This window comes from Limulus polyphemus, unplaced genomic scaffold, assembly GCF_000517525.1.
Source record: "Limulus polyphemus unplaced genomic scaffold, Limulus_polyphemus-2.1.2 Scaffold536, whole genome shotgun sequence".
NCBI lineage: Eukaryota > Metazoa > Arthropoda > Merostomata > Xiphosura > Limulidae > Limulus > Limulus polyphemus.
In genome coordinates this window covers 51,951-69,238 of record NW_013666146.1, presented here as the reverse complement: position 1 = coordinate 69,238, position 17,288 = coordinate 51,951, and the positions used below count along the sequence as shown (strand labels likewise).

At 28.7% G+C, this 17,288-nt stretch overlaps 2 protein-coding genes across 8 annotated transcripts in view; both read left to right on the top strand.

Moving 5' to 3' along the window:
* Window positions 1-8,149, top strand: part of LOC106458946 (steroidogenic acute regulatory protein-like) — a 28,682-nt gene extending 20,533 nt beyond the window's left edge. Inside the window, exons 10-15 of one of the 4 annotated variants that reach the window (XR_002610472.1) lie at window positions 1,335-1,430; window positions 1,948-2,024; window positions 2,633-2,737; window positions 4,235-4,328; window positions 6,696-7,535; window positions 7,758-8,149. Coding sequence is in view for 3 of the 4 variants with exons in the window: in XM_022385317.1 (XP_022241025.1) it covers window positions 1,335-1,430; window positions 1,948-2,024; window positions 2,633-2,737; window positions 4,235-4,328; window positions 6,696-6,812 (489 nt within the window). In the remaining variant the exon portion in view is untranslated. Of the gene's footprint in view, window positions 1-1,334; window positions 1,431-1,947; window positions 2,025-2,632; window positions 2,738-4,234; window positions 4,329-6,695; window positions 7,689-7,757 lie in introns of those variants that run through there. The other 3 variants (XM_022385317.1, XM_022385315.1, XM_013918514.2) reach the window with 3 other exon arrangements.
* A 6,179-nt stretch (window positions 8,150-14,328) lies between these two features.
* LOC106458945 (ethanolamine-phosphate phospho-lyase-like) overlaps window positions 14,329-17,288 on the top strand; it is a 29,626-nt gene continuing 26,666 nt past the window's right edge. The window contains exons 1-2 of one of the 4 annotated variants that reach the window (XM_022385314.1): window positions 14,329-14,349; window positions 16,254-16,315. In XM_022385314.1, coding sequence (XP_022241022.1) covers window positions 16,287-16,315 — 29 coding nt within the window. In that variant the 5' untranslated portion in view covers window positions 14,329-14,349; window positions 16,254-16,286. Of the gene's footprint in view, window positions 14,350-14,374; window positions 14,430-14,578; window positions 15,355-16,253; window positions 16,316-17,288 lie in introns of those variants that run through there. The other 3 variants (XM_022385312.1, XM_022385311.1, XM_013918513.2) reach the window with 3 other exon arrangements.

The window sequence follows — 17,288 nt, the reverse complement described above, 5'->3', positions numbered from 1 at the left end:
ATATTACATATTTGCAAATACCTAGACATTGATAAAGTAGGTCAAGTGATCAAATTACCTCTTTTTTAATTATCTGAGCATAAATATTTGTTTATATTTATTGTGTTGTTTACTTTGTTGAAATGTAAATGCAATTTTTTTTATTTGACCCCTTCCTTATAAAAATTAAATAATTTCCTGTTCTCAATGAAAATGTTTAAATGTTCTTCATGAACATACTTGAAAAAACAAAAAGACTGAATTCTTAATTTTTCAGTTATGTTCTGTGGATTTTTTTTTCTTTTTGTGATCAGATCATATACTGTTCAAAGAATGTTTCAAGCTTATTCAGTGAGAAAAGATTTATTTCAACATATTAATCTGCCACTGTGTGCCAACTGGAATCATATAATACTATTCATGTCAAATGTTACGCTAAGAACCAAAAAAAAAGTCCAAATGCATTTTTACACAATCTATAATAATAATAATATTCAGTTTTGTCTATCCTGCAAATGCACATGCACTTCACTTTAATGGAAATAAGCCAAAGGTGGAAGTAAATATGTTTAATAGATATTTTGTACACGAAAATATCAAAAGCTTATCAAAGTTTTTAAAAAGGTCTAACACTAAGTCGTAGAATAACATTATAAGTTTATTTATTGATAGTATAGAGTATGCTAAAGCCTCTAACTAAACTCAAGCAAAACATTTACACAAATTGCAGTGTTTGTTTATCTTTTTATCGAATATAGGCTGTAATTAATAAAGGCTTAACTAATGTTAGGCCTAAGACAAGTGGACATAGATTTCAATGTCTACATTTAGAATTATTTCTTATTATATTCTAGAAATCCTATATTTATAGAAGCACTGTTGCAATAAAAATACTAATTTGACCTCAGATGTTTTGTGGGTCTCTACTAGTATTTTTTAGTTCCGTCTCTATAAAAATCAGCATAAAAGCTTAAAGTTTATAGTAGTTTCCACTAAAGAAAGGGGAGATTGTTCATTATATATGTTTATAAGTTTTTAATATTCTCTCTTTCCAGTTAAATATTTTGTCCAATAATTCATATTGTCATTATTATTTTTATAGTTATTTGTATTTAGCTTACAAATTCATGATTTTTAGTCAGTGCACTAACTGAATTGCATTTTTAATTGTTACTTTTCCTATCTAGTTTTAAGACAAAAGTTCTTAAAGTAAAAAATGTATATCTTTTATAAAGTAAATAACATTTACGTATATTCATCTATCTGATGCTTAAAACATTCTGATGAAATATTATGTGAGTCTTTGGAGCTTGTGATATTCAAGTTTAAATTGGAAACTTATCTTTCTTTTCAAGGGCAAAATAAAGATAACACCTCAGAAAGTGGTTGAAGAACTTTTCTATAATATTGAGAACGTGCCAAATTGGAACCCTACAACTAAAACAATCAAGGTTTTTCAGTCATCTTGCCTTATGTATATTAGATTTTTTAATGACAACTGCCTCTTATATACTGTAACTTCGTAGTTGATAAAAAGTTTAAGTTGAATCAAAATTACTTTATCAAAAAGAGAAAAAAAAGCTGAAACTTTTCAACTTTGTACATTAACAACATATTAAACATAAAATATAATGTACAACTAATGTTGATTTTAAGATCAATTAAAATCATTCTAGAAATTATGACAAAATCAGATGTATTCAGCTACAAGTAGTTTTCTTGAGATGATTTCAGAGAATAATGGATGTCTGTTGGAAGTGTTTACTTTCATTTCATGATTTATTAATGTTTTTATGTGTATAATATAATAGCTTTAAAATAACTTAAGTTGATTCATGTTTGTTACACTCTTTTACACTTAAAAATGTGTTAATAAGCCAGCTTGTATGCATAATACTAATAGAAAATCAGAATATCCGAGTGACGAGAATAAACCTCTCAATATTACTTGTCAATAACTTTATTTAGGTTCTTCAGAAAATTGACAATCAGACAGATATTATCTACATTGTTGCAGATGGAGTTGGAGGCATCATCACTAGCAGGTATTTTGCTAGTTTTTGTGAATGTATTAAAATAAAACAGTTTAATGTTACATACATAGATTTCATGTTTTTTATCTTCAAATTAGCACTCCAAGTTCAAATAACATTTGAGTAGAGAAGCCCAATGTCTGTGTAAACAATTATATGAAAATTAATTTAATACAAATATAAATTAAGAAACTGAAAAAAGTATTTCAGTTGACAAACAATTTTGAATTAAATATATGATCCAAACTTTTAAAACTACTTCATGTTACTGGACCTATTCTCTAAACCAGAGGTGTTGCTAGGTGCTTCAAAGGTTTGGAGCTTAGGCCCATAGGCGTGGGAATTTTCAATGTTTCAGTATAATATCAGTTATGGTTTTCTATTCAAACTTTTCAAGACACCAAATAGAATTAGGGCATGGGCCCCATGTGCCATTGCCTAGCGATGCCTCTGTTCTAAAGTATGTGGGATAGTTGAATGTGGTTATGAATGGTACTGGATTGTCACTATGAATCTTAATTTTTTCTTCATTGTATTGTACGTTCTATATGAAAAATCTTAGCTGTAGAATGTAACCTGAAATCAACCTTCCGTAAAAACGATTGACTTTTGTTTAACAGGGATTTTGTTGCAGTTAGAATGTTGCAGTATCGAGGTGGTTCTATTATCAATGGTATGGTCTCTATAACACATCCTGCTATGCCTCCACAAGCCAAGTATGTTAGGTAATGAAGATATAAAACAGGAAAGGTTTAAATATTTTATTCATTTCGTTCTGAGATATTTTATTTAAAAAAGTTATTATTTTAAGCATTCTTGATCTGAAACTCATTTTGGTATATTTTTGAAAGTTTTATTTCTTTTATATAAAAGTGTTTGTATATTAGGTCATTTGTGTAAAATATGTAATTAAATTGTAAATATAAAGAATAAGTTATTTTAACTCCACTTCCGTGTGTTTCTCAACTATGTAGCACAATGTTTTCTCTCTCGAAAATTTGTTTGTTACTTAAAGTTTTCACAACTTTCAACAGAATGAATTCATTTGACAAAGCAAGATGATATTGTGCAGTTAAAGTTAATAAACTGTAGTCACTGATTGCAAATCACCAACATGGTAAACCTTTTCCTCGAGTTCTTATAGCTGCTGATGTATTCAGAAAATTTTTACTGTCAAATATAAAACGTAATTAAATTGACTTTCATAAGGAAATTAAAATACACTTTTTTATTGTTAAAGTTCAATTTGCAGAAAAGCAAGTAATTTTTGCTATTGTAATAAATTGCTGTCACTTTTACACAAGTTTGAATGCACAAATAAAAAGAGAAAATAGAAATAGGTTTTGATACATCACAATTTTGTTTTTTCTGTCCTATAATTTGATTTTGAGAAAATGTATGAAAAGTATAAATCTGCTGTTCATGTCCTAAAAAAAAAATAGTTCAGTGGTCATGGTATTTTCCACAAATATTGTTATAGAGGGTTGAATATATAATGTTAAAATAATTTGGAGACTCACTACATTGTTACAGCCTATGTTTTCATCAGAAAATAAGATGGAAAAAACACTAAGGTCACGTGTAGAGGTGAGTTTCAGTTATCATCAAGGTACTTAGGGACAAAATTTATCTACTACACCAACCCAAAACTAAAAAAGAAAGTGATTATTTAGAAACTATAGAAATAATCAAAGCAAACAATCTCTCACTAAACTGTGACAATGGCATTAGCAAATCGACCATATTTGGCTACGTTTATTTACTGCTCGTACACTTGACCAGCCTTGACTTTTCTCTATAACCCTGTCACTTGGTGCTATCATTTTCTTTACATAAAACCCTTGTGTCTTTTGCCCTTTTTTGTACTTGCGTATAAACCCTGTATTGCCTAGTTACAGATCATACCTGAAGAAAACAGACCAATGTTCTGTCAAAGCATGTAGTATGTTCCACCATCAATAAGTCAGTTTATTATGCTCATAAATCATTATTTGCATACTTAACTTATTAATTTGGAAATACGTTATTAATTTTATGAGGTTACAATTAGCATTTTTTTGAATGATTGTTAATTTGGATGTAAAAGATATACTGAAATATCCAGTTATTTTAAAAAGTACTTTTACCGTCAGTACTTGTTATGCAGTTTTCAAACTCAATATAAGTTTCTCAAAAGTGTATTAAAAATGTTAAACATCCTTTTCATCTTTTTTATTGAACAGAGGGGAACAGGGGCCAAGTGTTTATGTATTCACTCCAGTCGATGGAAGCAATAACAGATGTCACCTACAGTGGCTATCAAATACTAATCTAAAGGTATATATCTTATATTATCTTGTTCATCTCATTTAATGTTTGATTAATTTGGAAGTACATTTTCTTTCATAGTTTTTTAGGCTATACTGAAATGTTTAGTACTTGCGTTATTTTAAATAGAACAGTATTTACATTCTTTTTCTAGAAAAAACTAACTCTATGGTGATTTACTGTTATAGCTTGTACTCTTTAAGAAATTGACATGTTAATGGTGACTTACAAGTAATTAAAGTGTAATACCTCACTAAATTTAAGTTTAAAGCATTGATTTGAAGAACTTATTAAAATTTGTTACATTCAGAAATAAATAGGTAATTAATCTCAAAATTATTACAGTTGCAACTACTAATAGACTCTGGCTGTGTTATTTGTTTATACAATACCTTAGATTTATATTCTTATATTTAACTTGAATTGGAAAAGTATCCTAATCATTAATCTTAAGCTAGGGCAGTAACTCACAAACTCCAGGTGTGCATTTATTTTTATTAGTTTACTAAAACTACCTTTGTTTTTCAAATCATCTTTCAGCCATCATTCAAACCTACATCTTTTCTTAATTCTCTCTGTAAACAACATTTTCAGCTGGTTAACCAAACATGAAATATGTGATTACAAACAATTACACAGGTCTGCAAATTTAAACTTCATAAAAGTTATTTTGGTTTTAATAATGGATTTTCCATAATTCAGCTACGCTGATTTCAAAAATAATATATATTTTTTTTCTGTCATGTAAAGATTTTTTTTCAGATTAGGAAGAAAGAAAAATCTCTTTCTTGGATCAAATTATTATTATTTTATTATTAATATGTTTGTTAAAGAAAGAACAAAGAAATGTTAAACAAAGAAATGTGAAGAACATTGATGTCAAACGAATATGCATCCTCATTCATTCTGATTTTCTTTTGTGAAATCTTCGGTTTTTAGTCTCAAGCCTACATGTTTTGGTCTTTCTTTTATGTATTGCATAATGACATTTTGTGAAAAATGTGATAAAGAAAAATGTATTTTGTTTTCAGATTCAGCATACAGGAATTACTGTACAATATGTAAAAATTTCAAGATAAGAAAACCATCGCAGGCCTGTGTTATAAAAAATGTTCAGATTTATAGTACAACTTTGGAATACTGTTTTAAGTTATCGTATTAAGCAATCTCTAAAATGAAATATTTTATCCTAAACATTTAGAATCAGTTAGATTACTTTTTTTTTTAACTTGGACAGTGGTAAACTACTGTCTTGATGAGAAGAACTGGTTTCTTTCAACTTTTAAATAATTTTTTTTATCTTTCAGTTTGGCATTTTTTATTTCAAGACTGGCTTCTGTGGTATGTGATTAACCAGACTCTGGTATCTGTAAAGCATTTTTATTTCCCTGGTTGGCTTCTTCAGTATGTAATTGATAAGACTATAACATCTGCAATGTATTTCTTCTTCTTCCATGGTTGGATTCCTAAGATGTTATTGACCAGACTATGGTATCTGTAAAGTACTTTTATTTCCATGGTTGGCTTCCTGAGTATGTAATTAACCAGACTGTGGTATCTGTAAAGCATTTTTTATTTCCATGGTTGGCTTCCTTAGTACGTGATTGACCAGACTGTGGTATCTGTAAAGTATTTTTTTCCATGGTTGGCTTCCTTAGTACATGATTGACCAGACTGTGGTATCTGTAAAGTATTTTTTTTCCATGGTTGGCTTCCTTAGTACATGATTGACCAGACTGTGGTATCTGTAAAGTATTTTTTTCCATGGTTGGCTTCCTTAGTATGTGATTGACCAGACTGTGGTATCTGTAAAGCATTTTTATTTCCTTGGTTGGTTTCCTAAGTATGTGATTGTAGAATATTTTTATATCCATGTAAGTGATTGACCCATGTTCTGATTTCTGGAGGGATGTTATCATCAAGACTATACAAACTGCTTACCAATAAGAGAGTTCCTTATAATCACTTGCAAACCTGTCACAATTTATAACTAATAATGGATCACCACTCAAAAGATTTTGATAATGCCAGGTTTGTTTTTGCCATTTACATTTTGCATATTTTGGTACATTAGACATAGATAATGTTTTCTAGCTGTTGCCATTTCATATTAACTGTTGTTGAGATAGTCCACATTTTGTAAAATTAGTAACTAAGGGCATATTGTGCATCATGATTTATGTTTCCTCATAAAAGTCTTTGATAAAATCACAATTTTCTTTCTACTAATGAGTTTTCTAGTGTGATATTTGACTTGGGACAACATAACACTAACATGTTCATTCAAGTGTGGACAACCATAATTGGCCTGTAGGTTGTTTGCTGGACAACCCAGTATGCAAGCCTTATTTCAAACACCATTATTTTGTATTCTAGGGTTGGCTTCCTCAGTATTTGATTGACCAGACTATGGCATCTGTAATGCTTGATTACATCAAACATTTACGAAGTTTTGCGAAAAACCTGAATGTAACGAACAATGGTGAAGAGTGAATAGAAGAAAAATTTCTGTGATATTGAATTCAAGGAACATCTCCATCTAATTGTGTGCTACTAGTAAATAAATTCGTTAGACATGCAGGAAAAACGTTATTGCATAAGAATAGCTGAGAAACCATATACATAGAAGTGATTTACTTAGTATTGATGCAGGGATCTCAGGAATGCACAAAGAATAGGATACAAAATATTCAGTAATTTTGTGTCTAAGATTTAGAATGTAAAAACTTTTAAAGAATAAGTGAATTAGGTGATAATCATAATTTTCTAAAAAAATTTTATATTGTAAAAATCTGAGTGTGGCATTGTCTTGGATCGTTTCAAAAGTGAATATTCTGTGTATACAAAGGAGTGAAAGTTAACCTGCTCTTCAGGTATAAAAGAAAGAAAAAACTATTGTAATCCACCAGATATCTTACTGGTAGGAACAAAATGAGACATTTATAAAAGAAATAAATATTTTTCCTTAGACCAAGGACTCATAAGCATGTTGGCAAAGTTGTGAAGTTAACTGATTTCTACCATAAAAAATTCTTTATTGTTTCAGAATAATTTTTGAGGTTTTGAACTGTATTTTTAAACAATCAATTCAATGTGTTGTGTTCTCTTTGATCTTAATCCACCATCCTATAACTTGTAAGCCTTATGTGAGCCTGGATTTATGTCTTTATTATTCAGAGTCTAGGACTTCATGTGGTAGCATGCTTTTGTATGTAGGTTAAGGTGAATTATGTTGTAAAATATTTCAAATCTGTGATTAAAATGTACTTCATATACATTTTGAAGAACTAATCCCTTTTTTTTTTTTTCCTACACCATATTAACGTTTTCATGTTTTGTTTAGATTGGCGGAGATTATTTTTTATTCCAAACAATAAACTGCTCCTCCCTATTATTCAGAGTCTAGGACTTCATGTGGTAGCATGCTTTTGTATGTAGGTTAAGGTGAATTATGTTGTAAAATATTTCAAATCTGTGATTAAAATGTACTTCATATACATTTTGAAGAACTAATCCCTTTTTTTTTTTTCCTACACCATATTAACGTTTTCATGTTTTGTTTAGATTGGCGGAGATTATTTTTTATTCCAAACAATAAACTGCTCCTCCCGCAACAAAGTGTTTAAATAAATTGTATGTTAGAAATTTATTGTGTTATTAAATTTATACATGCTTTTTAGGGTTACAATGATCATTAAAAAACATATTCAATCAATCTGCCATATTGGCAGGAAAAAACTCATTACATATTAAGAATTTCTTATAGATAGTGTATATCAAAAAAATTGGGTTTGAATTTTTTTTTAATTTTGTTACTTGATTACACTATAATTGCTTATAATTATATCTTAAAGAATGATAGAGTTGTGTTTTAATTAAAATTTCTTTTTTGTTTGATAATCCTCAGTATGTAAACCATTATTTTAATAAATTCTAATACATGTATTATTTTACAGCTTTGTTGTATAACATGTAAATTCCAAGTAATATTTTCAGCAATTTTTTACTTCTGTAACACTCAAAATTTTTGTTGTATTTTGTTTATTTTTTAAAAGAAATGATAAAACAATTTAGATATACTGTTCACTCTCTCAATGTTTTTCTTCTTATCAAACAGAAAATTTTGTTTTGGCATATTAATATACTCATTGTTTTTAAATAAGTACTTATTAATGATGCAAATGAGAAGTATTGAGAGAGAAGAAAAGAATTGTAACATTTCACGTTTTCATAGTGTTCTAAAAGTTTCAAAACAAATTTTGCAATAAATGTCTGTTTAATTCCTTTAAGTTCTATGTTTCAGTGATCTGAAAGTGATCTTAATCAGGTTTATATTTGCAATAAAGTATTAAAAATGTGACTCGATAATTTCTTCACTGAAGACTTTCTTTTGTTTTTGTTAGAACATGTAGTCATGATTGAGAAATATATTAAAAGTGTGATATAAATAGCTACTTCCGTGAAGATTTTTTGTTTATATTAGAATATGTAGTCATTGTTGAGAAATTAGGAGTATTTCTTGCATTTTATTTTTTAGACTTCTATGTTTTCATTAAGAAGTATCATCCAGTATATTTTAATTTTCAATGTTTTTAATCAAATAGTCTTAAAATTACAGGGAAAATTTATCTGTTTAGTTTATAATCTATTAAAGCTAGGAATGATACTTTAACCATTTCATTATTCGTTGAGTTGTATTTGTTTGTTTAGGACATAGATATGTCCAATATAAATATTTTAAATGAAAGAGAAATATGGTTAAATTACAAAAAATTTATCTCTAAAATAATCAAATTTGTTATTCTTAAATCTGCCTAAATGTGATCCTTCTCTTTTTTTTTTCTTTTATATATATATTTATATATATATCTATATATATATATATATATATATATAGTCTGTCTTAACCTAACGCGTGTAGTAGGCTAAAATAGACTCTGTTAAAAAAGTGTAATAAGAAATGATACAGAAGGCTGAGTACATTGAATAACTCTATTTATAATTCATGCTTTAATAGAATTATAAATTTCTGGGTTTTCTCGTGTTTGTGGTATGAGTTTAATTATAAAGTTGATATACATAATTATTTGGTCGGGATTTGTGTTTCAACATAATAAACTTAATCACTTTTTGTAAGATCAGAGAAGAATCTTGTATGTAGTTCATGTTTCTATTCCCAATACATAATTAAGAAGAAATATAATATCCAGCATTTGAGTTTTTGATTAATACTGTATTGGTCTTATAAACTGAAGGTTAACTTTACATCTTATTTTCTTTTCATCAGAAATAGTGTTAAGTTTAATTATACTAATTTGATCTAATAGCTAAGGTATACAGGTTCCAGACTGTTTTCAGCAGTGTTTGATATAATTTAAATGGGAAATGTTTTTGTAGGACTCTAAAGGGCATTACTGTTCTAAAACAAACCAATTAGAAATGGTGTTTATTTAAAGATACAAAGAATATGCAATCAATTACATAGACTGGAAGAAGTTTACGTGAGAATCAAGGAGACAGATGAAAGTTTACAAAACAACGGTTTATTTACATTTCTAAAAGAAACAATACAAAACATGGAAACATAATTCTTGGAAATAATTCAAAATATAATTAAATAATTACCTTTCTTAAGAATTCTCTCACAAATCTCGTATTAATAACTTTCATTATTCATTTTATCAACTCAAGTTCTTTTTTTAATGTTTGTTTATCCGTGTACAAGAGAATACTAATGAGAGAACTGAAGTTTGATCCACTGTAGTTTTTTTAATTTCTAACTCTTCCTCACTGCTAACTTTGCTAACTATCTTGTTTTAGACACAGTTTTTATACTCTGGTTTTCACAATTCAATCACAGTTTTTGATGGATTAAACTGGTTCTTTCTAGTTTTTGGATGCCTCTTAATGTAACTAAGAAAATCTGAAGGAATCTTCCACAAAACTTATGACAGTTGCTTTTCAGGACTATTCTAATTGTGATTGGTCAGCGTGCTTGGTTGTTGAAAGTTAAATTCAACGTCCACTTTCTATCTGACAATTCAGCAATCATTGTTAAGTCAGCGGTTCTCAAACTTTAATAACCAGAAGACCTCTTTTAATTAAAAACATTTTTGCAGACCCCCCCCCCCCTCAAATCTATCGAGAGTTTTATTTTAAATAAAATATTCCATATAAATCTAATTTGGTAAGAGTTCCATATGGCACCCCACTCAGTTTAAAAAAAAATCATCAAAGTAATATTTATGTATTAATAAATCATATTAATAGTATGATCTGATAATTTTAATACATTATTATACCACTTACTTCATTAATTAGATGAACAATCTTCTTGGGGATAAACTTTAGAAATGTCTTGAATAAAGGGAACATTTTTTTCATTTTTTTTTTTGGTAAACCCCAAAAAGCCATGCCCCAATTTTTCTAATACGCCCCTTAAAATAAACCCTTTTCAGAATCTTTTTTATCCAGGCAATTCTACAATTTTTGGGTGGGGGTGCCATATGGAATTCTTTCCTCTAATTTTACGAAAAATATTTGTTATTCTAAAAATCATTTTTTTAAACATTTTATTATATTTCGAACATAATTCGCGGACCCTAGTTTAAGAAACGCTGGTCCGAGTTATTCTGGTCTCATTGTGATGTTAGAAGTTTATAAATATTTACTTTATTCTAGCATTCATCGCATGACTAAAGGTTAAGTTGTTATTTCCCAATACACTAGTGTGCTACTGTATTTAGACTATGTTGCCAGTCTTGTCAACTAATTCTCCTGTGATGATTTATATATTTCTCACTCGTAGCTGATGAGGAAATTTTTACCACACTTATTTGAAATGGTAACCAGGTGTATATGGTTGTCACCAGGACTGAACATATGTTGGATTATGAAAGTTCTGATGTGTTTGCAAAGGCCTTTCACAATCTTCTATAAACCTACTCATTTTCACAACATAATTTATAAGTTGGTAGATTAGACATTTCGATGGCATGTCTGTTAATTTGGACTTTAAAAAAAAATTATACTTGTACTTAAGTTTTGGGCTTTTAAGTTTAGTTTTTAAAACTAAAACTTATTGTGCATCCATTTTATAACTTCTTGAACAGCATTCAGTATATTCTGTTGAATATAGTAACTTATGCTACTCACAGTCCTCTACAGACTTATGAAATACTTGTATAAATAAGATTCAGGTGGCTAAATGTAAGTTTACGAACTTTATTTTTTCTATCTTGCTGCTTCGAATATCTAGCAAAGTTTCTGGCTATATTATTGATTTTCTTGTTACGATTTTTATAATTTCTAACCACTTTTTAGTTTTTCTTTTCTATTACACAATAAATTGTGCAACGTATCGGAACATCGGTAAATTTTAAATTAAGTCTCACTTTAATATCAGTGGTTACATAGAAGTATTTCATTTTGATTATTTTATAATTAATAAGCAACTCCTAGAGTTATTGATAAAATTATTATAATTTGTTCTTTAAAAAGAAAGTATTAGAATGAAATTTTCTAAATCAAACAATTACGATTCCAACAAGGTTTAATCACATTCTCTATGTTGTCACTACATTACTTATCTTTAAAGAAGGTAAGGTTATATTGTATAATTGTTGCGCTAGGACAGTAACAGTGTAATGATATCAAATAACTATTACATTTTACCCTACCTATAACTAGCATGGAATACGTCTTTATGCGGGAATATTCAGACAATTTTCCTTAACTTGTGTTCGTGTTCTATATTGCAGATCGCATCATCCTTGTAAGCGGGATTTACGAGGATCATAAACGTGTACTTATCCTCTATCTTGCCCCCCAGTGGCACAGCGGTATGTCTGTGGACTTCCAACGCTAGAATCCGGGTTTCGATACCCGTGGTGGGCAGAGCACAGATAGCCCATTGTGTAACTTTGTGCTTAATTACAAAGAAATCCTCTATCTTAGATAAGGTTACATGTTACAATGATTATTGTATAGAAATTTAAGTACTTAACCAGGTTTCTGTTTAGTTTTCTAAAGTTAGATCATTTAGTTCAAAGTATGGTACAGATACTTGTACAAATTAGGATGAGTTGGAAATCTATAAAATCTCTCTTGTATATATTTATTTGGCATGACCGTTAATACAGGTAATTTAAGGATTGTGGGATACTGTACTAAGACTCTGGTCTGACTTGAAATTGTGGTATTCCATTATTCTTGGGTTTTAGTTCTTCTTTTGTCTTGATATTTTTAGTAGCCTCTTCATTGTAACAACCACTTTCAGTCATGAAACGAGATAAAAGCCAGCCAGTAGTTTAAGACTTAAGCAACATTATTGTATGGATAAAGTTTTTTTGTTTTCTTCTTTCACATATGTTTACTTGTTTTTTTCTTTAGTGTGGTGTTCGAAATACTTTTCAATATAACATTTCCATACTCTTCATTTTACAAACACTTATAATTACCTGAAGGATATTAAGCAGTGTAACTGAATACCACAGTAATATTTGAGCAGTAATCCAGCCTCCGAACTGTTGCTCATATTTTTCATACTATCCAATAATTATTTACTGAAGAATATGTTAAATTATTATTATGTTGTCTTGGATGGTGGTAATGTTAGATATCCTCTCCTAGTGGGTGTAAATAATCTGTGTTAAATTTTTGTTTGTTTTCATTTTGTTGTTTTGTAAAGCTGTTTTTCTGTTATACATGTTTGTATTAGTGGGCAATTGTTTTTACTGTGTTGAGGATGAGTATTTCAATTTCTTGATCGATCCATGAATATATTTTATTTAATTAGCTTTAAACAAGGGTCAGCCAGAAAAATAATAGAAGAGGGGAGAAATATGGTACAGGACAGTACCATTTGTTTGCTACCCTCGAAATTTCAATCAAGAAAACACCGTAAGTTTCCTTACTTTATCGTGCATGGAGTCAAGATCATCCTTATTGGTCATTAAACGTATTTTCTTGTAGGAAAAATAACAGTAACTTCACTCGTGATGTTCCAACACAGACAACTGTTTGTTTTTTTCTTTTTATCAGCAAATCGGGTAAAGACGCGTTTGTAGCATCATACTTTTGTTTTGTGACTTAGAAGTTTCTGTATTTTTGCTTAACCTTAAATTTCAGGATTTTTTTTACATTTAATTTAAAATTCATTTTTCACCTTTCGATAAGGAGGGGATATTGAAATGATAGTTATTGAATGAGAGAGAACTCTCTTCCTCTATTTCCACACATACGCACTCCAAATTCTGTATGAGTTTGAATAAAGATTATGGTTTGTATATTTTTGTACCGCCTCTTTCTTTATATTGAACTTTTGAAGAGGGTCAGGAGAAACAAACCAGTTGTCCGTATTCTATATTAGTTGTATCTTGTATTTTTTGGGCCCTACCAATCTACTCTGGAGGAAATCAGTGTAACTGAAAATTTCCACATGTAAATTGAAAACCAACTTGAATTTTTTACAAACGTAAAAGTTTCTCCGGTGGAACAGTGGTAAGTTTACAGACTTAAAACGCGGAAATCCGGGGCTTGAATCGCCGTGATGAACAGAGCAAAATGTGGCTTTGCGTTAAAACAAAAAGGTGCAAAAAAGACAAAAGATTAAAACTGGTGATATGGTAGTAGTTATTGTTCTTTTAAATGAAACAGAAAGTGATATGAAAACAATTAATACCTGACTATGTATCCTCTTTCCTGAGTAGCGTTTAAACAATTAGTCAGATGTGAATTAACACACCATTATTTGTAAATGTAACTTTTAAAGTCGCTTCAAACATAAGTACAATTAGATAGAAAAAAACTATACCTTAAAATGAAATATATAGCTATTTAATATTGTTATTTGATACAAGCATGATACTTCACTATTTTTAAATACATTTTAACTTAATTTGTTTCTGATGGTCGAATGCAACCCAATAATGCTTTCAAATAAAACTTTTAAATTAGGTACAACATTTGCCACCAGATGGTAAAATGTAGTTTATAAAAGTTTCGTTCTATGTTTAAGAGGGGAAAACAAGTAAACAACGAATTATCTGAACGTCCATGAATAATTTTTAGTCTAGAGTTTTGTCATTGACTTAATCAAATAAAATATCTGTAATGTTTCTGTTTATTTAACTTTAAATTTTATATAAAACTTTAAAATAATTATTGTTAAGTGTCGTTAGTTTAAAAAGTTTAATCTCGCTTGTAGTTGTAGGTTAATTTTGTATTGTATTTAGTTCTTAAAAAGTGAAAAGGTAAAACTGAAATATTATATGTGAATAAAGAGTGCTGCGTCTTATTATTTGCATATGATTATAAAGACAAGTACTAAGTTATGTATTTATACACTTTGACGTTGGCGTAATACACAGAACTATGAGATTAAAAATTTAAATATAATATTGTGAAGCTCGTTCCATTATGATTTATATTAATTATTTAATATTATATAAACTGATGCATAAAATTAAAAGCACCACATGTACTAATACAGTCGTATTTAAGAGGGATCTTAAGTAGAATTTAGTCCTTGAAGTTAAACTAGTTGTACTAGTACTAGGGCAGGTGACTTTCCACTATTATTCTGAGACCTATTACTATTAGTACTAGTAGGGCTATCCTTTAACTTTAAAGTTAAAATATGAAAATACTTTCAATTTCATGTTACTAGAAGTATACAGTAGTAGGGCTCATATTGATAAACCTTTTTTTAATATATATTTTTTGCCTTCTTAAGCTCAATGTTTAGCTCAAGTGAATGAAAAGTGTACAAAAATATGTATTTTATTTTAGAATGCAGAATAGTAATTTTTTATATAATTAAACTGTGGTATGTGGGTTTTTTGTGTGGGAATTGTTTTTAGATTTGGATTAGTGTATATATATATAGTATAGAATAAAAAAAAAATGAGAGTTGATCACAATGAATGATTACTTAATCTGAAACTAACAAAATTAATAATAAAACAGTAATAAATTTGATAAAAAAATCCAAGTTTTATGTAAGAGTTTGAGTAGAGATTCCTGTTAACAAAAGGTGATTTATATAGATTATAGTTTTCATTATAGTTTTTCCCATATTAGATTTATATTACAATGATATATAACATTTACAGTTACATGATTTCTACTTTGCAAAATTAGTGCAAAAAAAACAAGCAAATCTTTAGTCCATGGATAGTAAACTGAAATGTTTTAATCAAACTGGTGGTAGAAAAGAAAATGTGTCAATTTACCAGTTTGTGATACTGAAATCTTTAAGAATCAATGATAGAAACATAGGCATTTATTTTCAGTTCGAATATATAGTGTATTGATTCACTTTTGATCATAAAACCATATCAAATACTAATTTTGAATTGTATTAGGTAACAAATCGCACTGCACTTATAACATAGTGAACCACAAATAAATATTCTAACAATTAGACCATGAGATCATATAATTTAACATTTGTACATGTACCTACTGAAGGTTGTAACAGAACTCTTGAAAATGACCATTCAACAACTTGGCTGCTCTTCAAAATTGTATGGCATGCTGTCTCATGATGAGTGTGAATTTTGTGTTGAATATAATATTTTCTTTTATATTGACTGTATGTTATTATTTATTAATAAATGTAGTTTTTTTTTTTAATACTTATTACATACTTAATTAGAACATTTTCATTGTATTGTCCCGTAATTCCTTTAATGAATATTGCACTCTGCTGTAATTTTGTTTTTCTCTTGTACATGTTTTCCAAATTTCACACTATAGTATTTAACAGTGGAATCTTTGGTGTACTAAGTTTCATATTTTTATAAAGTGTTCTGTACTTCTCTCACTACTTTCATTGTTCGTTATATAATCTGTTTTACTTCAGTACCTTCATATCATTTTTGAATGTCTGGATAATCATTGATGCATTAAATTATGATTTTTTCATTTCAGAGTTGACACTAAAGCAGGTGATGACAATTAACCATGAATGACCCGTACTTGCAAACCTTCAGGTACTTTGTTGAGAAATATTTACATAAATTATCCGTGTTCAGTCAAGAATGACAAAAGCTCTAAATTGATATAGATAACACAAGTAATTTGTATGCACTAAAACTTTATCCAGTATATGAACTTTTCACAACTTGACAGAAGAGATTTAACATTATGCTCAGTGTCTGCAGATTCCTCATATACTTATATACAGACGAAATGACTTTTGTAAACATTTTATAACTCAAATCATGATATGCGTGTTATTACAATTTTAGAAACAAATATCTGGTATTTAGTGCCTCAACTTAAAAAATCAAGTAATGGCAATAACAGAAGGTAGCTATTTAACCCTAGATTTACTGTTAAATCTGTATAGACCTAATTATCTTTTGAAATGCATTTTTTTGAAACTATTTAGCAGCAGATTGCTTGCATTTCCATGGCTTTAATAGCTTGCAAGTCACATACAGAATATGTAAAAAATATATATGTATATTCAATTTTGTAATTACTCCTTTTGTCATCTATATATCTTGCAGAGAAGATGAGTGAGTTTATTAATTTGTTTGATCAGTTTTTTACAATGAGTGTTGTAACAGGCAAAAAATCATAAAATGACTTAACATAATGTAATATGTGGACTACATTGGAAGCAAACGGAATAAAATAAATTGGTAATTTGAAGGTTGAAGATAAAAATATAATAAGTTATTCTTTCAGTAGAACCTGACACATTTTTTGGCTTACTTTTTAACTGAGCTAGCTGTGAACAATGATTTTTTAAAGGAAAATAGTGTTAAGTAAAGTTTTGAAATATGATATGTTTCTTTCTACAATGGTTGAAATGGGTAGAACATGTTTATACTTCTATAGGAGGTCAAAATTTTAATCAGAATCATTTTTCATTGCTGTAATTTAGGATTGTAGCATTTCTAACTTTTGAGGTCGCATGAGAAACACCTTTAGATATGCAAAGTGACTTTTGCCTCG